A 13,423-nucleotide genomic window follows, 5' to 3' on the forward strand; every position below is an offset into this window, starting at 1 on the left:
TTGAAATATTAGTCATCCACTTTTTAGTTGCGTGATTCAAATATTTTACAATTTCATTACAATTAACCAAAATATATTTGAATTACGTGTGTTCACGCTGTTTTTAACAAGACGATTATATATTTTTCGATTTTTTTGTCGATTCGAAAGTTACAGAACACAGGCACATGATACAATAAGTATGTTATATTTCAATATTTCGGGTACTAATTAAAATTGGGCTCAATTTGGACCTAGGCCAAATCCAACTTAACGTTAATAATTGAGCTGCAAATATTATTATAATACATGCATACATATTATAATAATAAAGACTTTTGAAGATTCTTTGAGGGTATCAAATAAGACTCGGGAGTAACACGGTACTTTTAAACATCAAATCGTATCAAAAAAAGTACCATTGTACCAATTTTGCCATGCCTGTTGTGAACATATGTATGTATGTTTCATGTCTTTTACTGACAAAAAATATCAATAAAATAATTCTCCATCTCTTACTGTTAGCAAAATGTTAGAATCTCTGTTAGAAAAATGTTAGGTTAGGTTGATAGGAGAATGTATAGTCAATTCCAAAGAAATATACCTAGGCCACTATCGGGCCTGTTGTGCGCTCCTTTCCATGAACAAAATTTCACTAAGTATATTATTTTTCAGTGTTCAGAAACTCAGTTTCCTGGACGCAATTCCTAAGAATTTTCCAATCAGTGTTAGTTAGGAATGTTATTTCCGGAATAACATCACTTCCAAGATACTTGGATCTAACTTCGACGAATGCCTGACAGTGGCAAAGAAAGTGCTCCAGAGTTTCACTGTCCTCTCCACATGCTCTACATTAGTCTGAATCCGCACTCAGATTTCTCGTCTTGTTTTCTTCAGGGTCACCCCATAGGATCTTTGTGGTTCTATCCACCTTTTCATTATTCCAAGAAGCCTTATGGGATTCTCTCACCCATATTTTTAATTCAGCTTTTGTTGCGCCGAATGGTTTTGCGTTCGTCAGGTTAACTACCTCGAGCTCCCCTTTCCTCTAAAGCCCTTTCGTTGCCGACTACTCCCGAATAGCTTGATACCGCACTAATTGTCTTCTGGCTGTCCGTAAATATATAAAGGGCTGTGGGCGCCATATTTATTCTTTCCGTTATCTCTCAGACCTCTGCCTCGAAGCTTGTGTTATGATTAGGTAAACGTTGGTATCTTTCTGTTTCTGGGTCTTCCAATGTGTCCAGTATACATTGATGACGTATCCTGTAACCGCTTTTGGCCAGTTCGCCTAAAGTAAAGAGCCGTTCGGCTGTAAGCGCCCCCTCATATCTTAAATATGTTTCAATGAGTGGAATATCTAGCAACGTTTCCAGGGCCTTGGTTGAAGTAGTATACATGGCACCACCATGCTGCCCAAGCAGCATGTACGCTGAATTTCCTGTAATAGTTTGATATTACACTTTTTGTCCAAAGTAGTCCACCAGATTATTGAAGCATAAGCTAGAATTGGTCTAATTACACTTTTAAAGCTAATTTGTCATAGTACGACTAAGACCCCATTTCATGCCTATGGTTCTCCTACATACCGCCCAGCACCGATGTGCCTAGTTATCCAGTTACGGAGCATCCCCCGGTCAACATAGGTCTAGGGATTGGACAGGAGTAGCAGTGTGCACGTTATTGAAAGCGCCTTCGATGTCGATGCATACAGCCAGTGTATACAGTTTGCTGTCGAAGGATTCACCTATGTAGTGGACAACTTCATTTAAAGCGGTTTCCACCGATCGTCCCTTTACATAAGCATGCTGCTTAAATTTAAGGTCTTTATCTGGTATACTGCTTTTAACCATATTATCGACAATCCTTTCCAAGGTTTTAAGTAGGAAGGATGTAAGACTTATCGGTCGATAGGACTAAGGTGTCGCATAGCTATAAGCATGCTGCTTAAATGTAAGGTCTTTATCTGGTATACTGCTTTTAACCATATTATCGACAATACTTTCCAAGGTTTTAAGTAGGAAGTATGTAAGACTTATCGGTCGATAGGACTAAGGTCTCGCATAGCTAGGTTTTTCCGATTTGGGTATAAATATTACTTGCATCCTGCCATTATTGGGGGTATATGTCAATTTCAAGCTTGCAGTGAATATCTGAGATAGGTGTACGGATACTAGTCCCGCTTCCATCTACAAAAGTGCCGGGAAAATGCCATCCCGCACTGCAGCTTTATAGGTCGCAAAGCTCTTGATTGCATCGGATGTAATTACAATTTCCGTGTTAACCTCCCCTCCCTCCAATATCGGTTCATCTATGTTATTCGATATACCGGGTGGGGAATGAGAATCCATTATGAGTTTCATTGTCTCCTCCATATCCTCCAGCATGCTGCCCCTGTCATCGACCATAGATACCGGTTGGATTTGAGTTTTGGATAAGAATTTTTTATCATCGATACGTCATTTACGCTTTCTACCTGTACCTGTTCACAGAAAAGTTTCCAGAAGTTTCATTTGGCTTTTCGATCAATTTTCTTATAATCACAAAGTTTACTACGATACTTATCCCGTCGTGGCCGTGCCCGGTTAAATAGTTTGCGAAGAGTCTTACCAAAATTCTGAATCTCCCCTGTTACCCAGGGTTTCTCCTGGGCAGATCTCCGCTCTCGCAGAGGGCAGCTGTACTCGAACGATTCAACCAAGACACTTGTGAGCATTTCTAGTTTGGTGTCTATGTCCTCTTTATTTCGACATTGAAAAATGTGCTGACATAAACGGTTCTTTAGTAAAGACCCGAACATTGTCAAATTAGTTTTAGACTTATTCCGAAACTTGATCGGCTTTGGTAGCGGCCGTAGTATTTTTAATCAGAAGTAGTATTTTTAATCAGAAAAGGAGTGACCGTCCGAAACTTTCCATTCCTTAATTTCGTTTATAAGCTCTTCTGAACATATAGTTATATCTAATACTTCTTTTCTGATTCTATTGACGATGGTAGCTTTATTACCTAAGTTCAATGTGATCGATTTTTTAGAGTTAAGGAAATCCATGAGGGCTTGTCCTCTGCGATTGGTGTTTTGGTACATCACAACCCATTACAATTTTCTTAATTTTGCTTTGTGCCTTTTCAACCAGTTTCATCAGATCCGACGTTGATGTCCAGCAAAAAAGAACTTGTAAAGAAGCGAAAAAGAAGTAGAATTTACTCCATGGATGTACTGGAGAAGAAGTGATGATTATAACATAGACTTGTCAAAGGAGGGATGTCTTTTTTATTTGATTCCAAATTCACTGCTTCTGAAGTCATTCTCAAGAAGTAATTTTTATGCTTTTTTTGGAAGTTATTCGGAACTGAAATTGTAGTATTATAGAATACAACTAATTTGACTTAAATAATATTAACATTAATAAGGGTAATAGACACATTTATTACAAAAGCCCAAAAATAACATTTTTATCCCATAAAAATTTAAAAAAATGTATCTTCAACATTGAATAAATATAATTATTTTGGCTTCTTCGGAAGTCGTTAAGAATCACTTCCTCAGAAGGTAAAACAATTCACTTAGTGCTACTTTTGAAATGGTGATAAACGTTATTCTTTTGGAAGTACTTCGTTTTATTTTTGCTGGGTGGTAGTGTCGGAAAATCGAAGAGTAGGTAAACAAATGGTATATTGCCATGACCTTGCTTCAGCACCGTTACATCCGATGTGGATAATCCTGGTGAGAGGAAAAAAACATAAGTTCTTGTGACATAAGATACATATTCTCGGTCGAGACCCTGTATCAGCGTAAACCAGATCGATACCCTTACAATTTTGGAGAGCACTGCTATCTGTCTTTGGGCGAGTGAGTGTACGTTCATTAGCCAGTTTACTGCCCCATCCTGATATGTAGACAATGGACTTTAACTGTCTAGCTTCTCTTTCCTCGTTTTTCAGGGCGTCTTTTGAGATACCCTTACCTTCGAGGTTGATTTCACCGACGTGGTCGTCTTCAGAATATCAATCTTGGCATTGCCACCCTCACTAGCACGATTCTGACTTGAGGTTCCTTTGAGTGAAGTACGGCTTGGCTTCGACTGTGTATTAGAAGACGGGGAGCTCGTTTTCTTCTTAGGTTTATTCTTAGTTGTCAACTCCTCGGGAGACTTGATCCTCTTTGCCTCAGATCTTCTGAGAGAGTCCGATTTTTCCTTTGGAGTGTCGACTAACTATGATTTCCTGAAGTATCTTTTTCAACTTCCTTCTCTGTGCTCCACCTAGTTTTTTGTTAGTAATAGGTAGTTTAGCTATGCTATCACTCACCTGTTTCACCATTTGCTCTACTTCATCCTTTTTGGGATTTGCTATAATGGTGTTGTTATTATCATCTGAGGATTCAGAGTCGGAGTCCTTACCTATATTTAAAGGCAGAGGTACCCAGCGGTAAAAATACACATTATGTACTCGCTTATCTAAGTGATATTTCGTGGTAGTCAGTGGTGATGCTTTCACTTATTCTTCCACTTAGATTTAAGTGTCCTAGGCTGCCTCATCGATGTGCTCTGGCTTAGAATGTAAGCCACAATATCATTAAGACAAATTAAAATTTCACTTACATAATGTGTGGAGTTCTAAGCGAAGTTAATGAGACGCCTATAAACGCTTGCAAATAAGAATATAATGTATGTAGATTACAATCCTATTTGCATTTGTAAGTTAAAGTAACATGTCTTTTAATTTTGTTATAGAAAAAATATATATTTTTTATATTTATTTTAAAATTATGCAAGTTTATTTAAAAATGATCATCAAATAATAAACATGTATTATAGTTAATTCAATAAAAATATAATTAAACAATTTTAACGAAGATAAATGAATCTTAATTTTCTTTTGAAACTTTCGGCCATCTTCCTTTACAGTTCCTGTAAACAATCAAGAGGAAATTGTCTGTATTAAAACTAGAATATATGAAGTAAATTTACCCCAATTTTTAAATCCGTTTCTGCCATTTAGATCACAATTATTTTAAATTTTTACAATAAAATAACTTTTTTAACAAAACACAACTTCACTTACAAAAGATCAACTTTAAATTGATACAAAAAGATTCTTCTTTTCATGTAGTATACAAAAGAAAAATAAAACGGTACTTTAGTTGTTTTTTTATGAATTAAAAACAAAAAACAATATGAAAAAGACAGCAAACTCTCTGCTTAAATAGTAATCTATGTTATAATTAAAGTGCATGATATGTTGGATTACGCATGCATTGCACTCTAAGCACTTAGATGGCTCGCTTAGAACGTCATACTGATGTCATCGAATATTATCTAAGTACTTTGTTTCATTTACCGATGGGTAGCTAAGAGCTCTCTCCGCGTACATCCTTCTATTTCACCCATACGTTTTTTCCAATGGCATGCTGTACACTTGACGCATTGTCCGCCACGGAGGCCAAGGTACCCACTCCGTAGTAGTGTTTTACTCACGATTGCAGGATGACACGTGACTCGCGAGTAGATCAACACTTGCCGCCGGTACTGGGTTATTTAGGCCCTGCATTGGTATAAGACCCATAAAAGTATATATATTCTGGGTCCTTATAGGATTCTAAGACGATCTAGCCATGTCCGTCCGTCTGTCTGTTGAAAACACGATAGAATCCAAATGGGATGAGCTAGAGAGCTGAAATTTTGCACAAATACTTTTAGTTCATGCAGTTTGTTTGGTATGGTCAATATCGGTCCACGATTTCACCTAGCCCCCATTTAATTTCCCCTTCAGAAAATGACTATAACGCTTATAACTCGCTTCAAAATGCCAGTACAGCAACGAAATTCGACATAAACAAGTTTTATCGGAACTGAAATCTCTCTATCAAATTTTATGAGGATCGGTCAATGATTGACCCTACCCCTCATATAAGGTCCCCTTGAAAAAAATACTGTAACGCTCCTAATGAAAAAATACCAGTACAGCGACAAAATTGGATATAAACAAGTTTTATCGGAATTAAAATCTCTCTGTCAAATTAAAATTTATAATAAATGAGTAAATTGTGGTAATAAATAACAAAAGGATCGATTCGTATCGTAGAGGACCACTTTTCAAAATTTACTTGAAATATATTACATATACTTTGATGGTGGGTATATAAAATTCGGCATAGCCAAGTACAACACTTTTACTTGTTATTTTTATTTTCCCTGTTTGTTTTTTCCAGTTTTTGGTCCGCAGGGAATAAAATATTCCTAGGTGGTGGACAATCTTCCCTCACTCAGCTTGAGTTACTCTAAAGCTGGGAGAGGGTATATGGTCCATCACCACCCCCTATCCGCCACCCGGGGATACGCTCGGTAGGAAAAACGGGAAAATTCTCCGAGAAGAAAAATTTTACAATTTTTACTGTTATTCAAATTTGTCATTTAAATTTTTTATTATTTAAAACATATCAATTATTACAAGTATGTATGTTATTTTCTTCCAACATTCTCAGATACATTTTTTTCGAAAAATTAGCTACCCTGCGACAAAAATAAGAATGGCAGTATAGTTTTTTAAAAAACCAAGCCATCGAATATGTGCATAACGGAGTATTACAGACATTTTAACATTCAAACATGTCCTTCACATTTCCAGTCTTTTTTAATGTCGAAATTTCATTTAAAACATTCATTACAGTGATTTCTAAATCAAATTGTAATAACTTTAAAGCATACATACGCAGCGAGCTCTCAAATGAGCTCTCTGGTTTCTCTTCTTTCACACGTACATAACTTCCAAGCTTAGATAATAAGAGCTTGGAAGTTTTTTCATTGAGATACACATAGAGAAACCTCTGATGTTAAACATAAAGAAAAGTTCTTGTTTGCCGAAAGGTAGTTTTGCAAACGACAATATTTGATATTTTATATTTATTTTGAAAAATATTGTGAAAAATATTGGGAATTTTAATAAAGGTGAATTAACGACATAAACTCCTAAACAAATGTAATACCCGCTACTATGTTAATTCGTGACATACAAGCCTATTTAAATGTCTTGTTTCAATTTATTCCAATCCTATTCATACAATGTTAATGTTTTTTTATTATTTATAACACAGTTCACTCTAAAGTAGTGAAGTCACTACACCAAAAAAATTTACAAACTTTTCTTTTAGTGCATGGAATGCAAAAACACAAAGTGAAGTGGTGTTAGTGTTGAAAGAAAATTTTACTCTCTTCCGATGTATACGTGACCTTTTTGAATTTGCCTTTTTGAGCTTAATAAACCCACTTTCAAGTTATCTATTAAGTTCTTAAATAGCGATTCTATAGAATACTTTTCTATAGTCATTCTTACATCTATAAAATTATGGTAAAATACCAAAAAAAAAGTACAAAAAGAAGTACATTTGCGTACTTCTTTAGTGGTTATGGAGTTAAAAGTGCAATTCCTAAAAAAAGTACGCGTACTGCTGAAAACAGTACATCTGGCAAGCCTATTAATAACTGACTAATTCATTAATGTACAGCCCAAAGCGTTAAATATAGAATCATGAAATTTCGAAATGTAGATCCACTAAGAAGGGGGAAAACGGGTAAAACAGGTTTTCTTAATTGTCTTACACAATATTAGTGATACAAGAATATTTTTAAATATATCTGAAATAACTGTCACATAATTAGATTTTTATATATTTTAGAATGATTCGAGCACGGGAAACGGGTCTAGTAAAACGATTATTGCTAGAGAGACAGCCGAAGAAGCCTAAATGTCAAGACATGTATACTGTTTATCCCGTAAACTTTGCTGGAATTGCAGATGCTTTTATTTTGCTTGCTGGTAATTTATATAATTAAATATTATTAATCAATAAAATTATTCTTTTTATTTTTCAGTTGGTATTTTTATATCTCTTCTGGCTATTTTTGGAGAAATGTATTACCGACAATTCAGAGAAAAATTTATATTATTAAATAATCGATTACATAAACATAAAATGAAGATTGAAGCCTTGGACTTCGGATCAACAACATAAAATAAATTAAAACATACATAATGCATAAACAATATTACCCAGCAAAAAATAACTTCCAAAAAGCGAAAAAGGACTAAAATTTACTCCATGGAAGTACTAAAAAAGAATCGCAGAAGTGATAATTTTAAAACAGGCTTGTCATAGGAGGGATCTTCTTCATTCTCTTGAAGATTTTTATGTTCTTTTTTGAAAGTTTTTTGGAAGTGAAATTGTAGTATTATACTGCATTTCCACTACAGCGAAATCTAGTAGATTAGATTTCAAATCTTGCTGAAAATCTAGATCGTTTACACTTCACTTTTTTGACATTGGCTAGATTTCATTTTAAAAACAAATACAGCTGAATGAAATTAAAATCAAATCAATTATTTTCACAAAATCTTGTTTAACAGCAAAACATAGTGAAAAATAAAAAAATATTTATTAGTATTTTACTTATTGTACAGAATTCGGCATTTAAATATCACATTATATTTTATCTTCAAAACACTTTTCATTCATTTTTTCCATTTTGGAGGAAATTTTCTTGAAAAATGAGTTTTTTCCATTTTTTATTTGTTTTGTTTCAAGTGTCATATTTTCTTTTGAAGCGTCGTATTTTTTAGTACTATTTGGCAAAAAACATAGTTGCATTTCTATTTGTACTAGATTTTGCCGAAATCTACTAATGAAGTAGATTTTGTTTTGTATGGAAAATATAATAAAAATCAACTGGATTTGCTCAAAATCTCATAAGTATTTAGATTTTGCTGTAGTATAAATGGGGTATTATAGAATATAACTTAAATAACTAAGTTAAACTAAAATAAAATAAAATTTTTTTACTCTAAAAATATATATTCAGTTTTGAAAAAAAATTTTCGCCTCTTTAGGACTCATTAAACATCACTTCCACAGAAGCTAAAAATCAATTAGTGCTACTTTTGAAGTGGTGATAAATGTAATTCTTTTGGAAGTACTTCGATTTTTTTTATGGGAATTATTACATATACATATCTTGGTTGGAGACCTTAATTGTAAACTCAAAATTTCGGACAATCCTAATAGCAACCAAATGCTAAATGAATGGTTAATGGATCGTAAAATACGTTTTAGATGTGGACTATATGTAAGGCGACCAGATTTTGAAATTGAAATAGATGACATAAAGAAAAGAGTAAAACAATTTTATAAATAATTTTTGTTTACATACATATTTTACAGAAAAAATTTATGACCATTTTATGCATTTGTTTTTTTAAAATATAAACAAATCAAATTTAAAGATTTAAAGAAAGAAATTTATTAAAGTTAGATGAATGATTTGTTTTCTTATTAAAATTTCGAGTAATATTGTTGACAACCAAATCCAGTTCTCTATGTATTTTGAAAATAATAACAATATTTCTTTAATTAAAGATTTTTACGTTAAAAGATACATATGTATATCTTTTTTTTTAAATCTTGTACATATAACATATAATTTTAAATTATTATTAAAAGTATCAGAATAACGAATATTTTGCGACAAAATATATATACATATCGTCAGCTGAAACGCAAACGGCTTTAACTAACCAAAAACTAAAAATCGATTTTATTGTTGATTCTAATATATTGCGTCAAAACAAATGTCCACACCAAAAAGTCTCATCCGACCAAAATTATCCATTTTATTGACAAAAATAAAAGACTTTCCGACAAAAATTATCCAATTTATTGACAAAAAACAAAAGGCCCTATATACAAAAACATTTAAATATTGAAGGTAAAAAGGGCAATTTCTTCGTGTTTGTATACGCTATTGTCAACTATCATAACAAATTATAGGTTTCACTATTAAGCAATTTATTTATTTACTACAAATAAATCATGTTGATAGAAACAAATTTTTCAATTTAAATAATTTAAACGAATTCTCAAAATTTTTCTCGTTTTAAAACCGAGTACACAAATCTAGTCGAAAGTAAATCGATCTTAATTTTATTCAAATAAATTAAATAATTATTTTTTGCGTTTTTTAATATAATTGTAACTTAATATAAATGCTCTGGGCATTTTAAACTCTTTTTCATTTAAAATTTGATTATTTTTCTGAATTTTACGTTCAAATAAAAATTCGATTTGCAGAACACCAAATTCGGTTTTAACAGCTTCTCGGTTTTGAAACCGAATCGATTTACAGAACAGACATGATTGTCAAATATTCATCTATTAATCCAATACTACCTAGATTAGAGACTTTTTTCCAATCTTTTAAAATTTCTGAGAAAAATATTAAAAATCAATTAATTGTTGGCCTAAAGTAGGGTTGAGCCTACAATAAAAATCTTATATTTGTATTTTAAGCTACTTGACTTTTAAATATTGATCAAGGTTTTAAAAATTAAGATGACATATTATAGAAATAGATGACAGAAAGAGGACATAAAAGTTAAAATAAATGATTGTCCTCTAAAAAAGAGGACGCATGGTCAGTTTACTATATGCCTCGTACTGGATCCTTCTTGGACCTTTGTATAGTTGACTAATGATTACATGTACTTAATTTTAGATAACAGCATAAACTCACTTAGGGCGTTAGATTTTACAGATAAAAAGAAAAAAAAAAAATTAAATGGTTTTGATTTCATAGTTACTTGTTGCGGTGGGGTTGAAAAAAAATTCTAAGTCGGTGCCGAAAAAAAATTTTGCGTAGCGGCCCCCTTAGAGAACCTGTCGGGAGGAGGCCAAACGGAACCTAATGCCTCGAGTCCCTCATCAAACTATTAAAAAAATTTTAAATTAGAATAGGGAGAGGCCACGTATGAGCATGGAGCCACCTACTCCGGCCTATGTCCCGGTGGTTTGTTAAAATATGGGAAGGGCCACGTTGTTCTAGGAGCCACCTACTCCAGCCCATGTCCCAGTGGTTTGGAAAATAAGGGGAGGGCCACGTTGTTCTTGGAGCCACCTACTCCAGCCCATGTCCCGGTGGTTTATGTTGGTTGGTAGAGTTGGTGTGTTGTTTTCCTGAAAAGAAAATTATATTAATAAAGGTAAAAAAATATTAAGGAACGATACATTACATATACCCAATAAACCGAAACTCCAGCAAATCATCCTGAAAAGAAAATAAAGAAATGAAATTCATAAATTTACATTTTATGTAAGAAAACACTTTTGTTTAGTACCAGTGTACACTAAACAGGTATATGCAATCGAACAGCTGATAATTTTTTTGTTTTCTTATTTGCATACCTTCTCTGTCAAAATATGTTTTTGTTTATTTGAAACAAAATAAAATTTTAATAATAAAAAAATTTAAAATGTTTAGTTTGTAAAAAAATAATATTGTTTGCACAAAAAATACATTTCAACCATCTTCCGCATTGCGCCCTTTCTGAGGTCCGCTGTCTTTAGCCAAACTTCATCCGTTTAGAATAGAACTTTAATGGCACAAATCAGGTCATTCCAAATATCAACTATCCCCCGTATTGCGCACGTTGAGAAGGCTGTTGTCTTTAGCCACACTTTGGTAGCCACAACACAACTTTATTGGCACAAATCAGGCCAATTCAGATATCAACAATCTTTAGTATTGCGCCCGTTTTCGCCCACTTTCGTTTGCCAAACTTTTGTAGCTAAAGATACAAATTTCGTGGCACAAATCAGGTTATTCCAAAATCTTGCTTTTGTCAGGTCCTCTGCCAATTCCTCTGTAACATTTACCAATAGCATCCACCTTAATATAAGTATATAAACATGCATATCCCTTAAAATTCCATTTAAAATCACTGCATGTTTTTTGAAATAAAATTAAGAATTTTTTTAAAAGACAAACATCAAAAAATATTTTAATTTATTTTGACATTGAGCTCATACAATTACAAAAACAAAATACATGTTGTTTTTGTATTGTTGTAGTGATGCATATACCTGTTTAGTGTACCCTGTTTAGTACTTACCAGTGTAGAAAATAATGTTTTGTTTATGTTTGAACATATGTTTTATTCAGTGTGGGGTATGTTGAATAAATGGAGTATTAATCGAGTTGGCAACGCGATTAATTTGCGTAAAACACAGAGTGTGTATTCTACTATTAATGTTGTTGGTACTGTATAGTAAGACGAAAATTTTACGGTAGTTATTGAATGAACCGGATTTGCTTACTGTTTTTTCTGGTTTCCTAGTAGTTTAGGGTAGGAAACAAAATGGAAAACTAGGATAGGACAGGTTAGGGGATAATAATGGAGGATTATGTACAATTTTGGAGGGATTTACGATAAAGATGGCAGGTGAGGATGGACCTAGAGCGGAGGAAAAAAGGAGGTAGTTCAGTTAAATATATAGGAGTTGTTTATTTGGAAATGTTTTTTTTTTTTAAATAAAAAAATGGGAAAATTTCCGTACAATGGAAGTATTCAGGGAGATATATAAGGCATCTTTAGAGAAAAAGTTTTTTTTGGTTTTGGAGTTTGAGACGAGAAAGGAAGATTCGTGAGGGTTGAACAACACGGGACGGAGTACCGATAGAATTTAAAATTTGAAAAGACTGTGCTATTTTTATGAAGAAAAGAAAATATGAAGAAATAAGAAAATTAATAAAAATTCTAAATAAAAAAACGCATTTATTTTGTGAACAAAAAAAAAATCAAACAAAAAAGTTAAACTAATAATAATAAGCGGCAGTAAAAGCCAGACTTGAAAATTCAATAAATAAAATAAAATACAGTAGTATGTACAAAGAAACTGTGTGCTGTACAAGTAAATAAAACAAAAATTTGCAAAGAATGAAATTTATTAACGCTTAAAGATGTGTATGTACAAATCGGAAACAGAGCGTTGTGAAATAATTAATAGATTTCTTTAAACTAATATCGCCAAAATTCTAAATTATTAATATAAAAAAAAACTATAAACTAATATTGATGCGATCAGTGAAAAATAATATAAAATCCCACACCAACAATAATCCGATAGTTCTTCCGAAGAAAAGTTTTTCGGCATACACTGGTGGAGAAATGTAACCAGGAGGTCCGTCCCAGAAGAAGGAGAAGTCTATGAGAAAGTTACCCTGGAGAGAATAAGATCAGTAAATAATTAGATTTTAAGTTATCAAAGCTTTAATTTATATTGTATTAAGTCCTAGTTATAAGTAGTTATAAGTTAGAAAACAAATAGTTAAGTTAGCTTCTGTTAAAGGAATTTGTTATAATAGATCTCGAAGAGAAAATAAATCTGTGGTAGAGGTAGGAATAACATATATCAGGCCTCATGAATAATAGTTTCTAGAGTATTTGCAAGAGTTGTGCAAAAGCTATAAGAATTCGAATTGAATCTTAGGGAGCTCCTTCAGGTCAGGGAATTCATGGCATAGTGTTTTGAAAGATTGAGATTGATCTAGCTAAACTGAGGTATAATATATGTGTTCTTGTAGTGATTTTAACTCTAAGAGTAACAGATTTGTTTTGC

At 32.9% G+C, this 13,423-nt stretch overlaps 1 protein-coding gene across 1 annotated transcript in view; it reads left to right on the forward strand.

Moving 5' to 3' along the window:
• LOC119616243 (ionotropic receptor 75a) overlaps window positions 1-8,368 on the forward strand; it is a 468,776-nt gene extending 460,408 nt beyond the window's left edge. Inside the window, exons 6-7 of the mRNA XM_037972569.1 lie at window positions 7,655-7,794; window positions 7,851-8,368. Of these exons, the coding sequence (XP_037828497.1) occupies window positions 7,655-7,794; window positions 7,851-7,990 (280 nt within the window). The 3' untranslated portion in view covers window positions 7,991-8,368. The remainder of the gene's footprint in view (window positions 1-7,654; window positions 7,795-7,850) is intronic.
• The last annotated feature ends 5,055 nt before the right edge of the window (window positions 8,369-13,423 follow it).

This window comes from Lucilia sericata, unplaced genomic scaffold (genome assembly GCF_015586225.1).
Source record: "Lucilia sericata isolate MDLA Ls3-8-SP2 unplaced genomic scaffold, ASM1558622v1 Contig000063F_arrow, whole genome shotgun sequence".
In the NCBI taxonomy this organism is placed as follows: Eukaryota; Metazoa; Arthropoda; class Insecta; order Diptera; family Calliphoridae; genus Lucilia; species Lucilia sericata.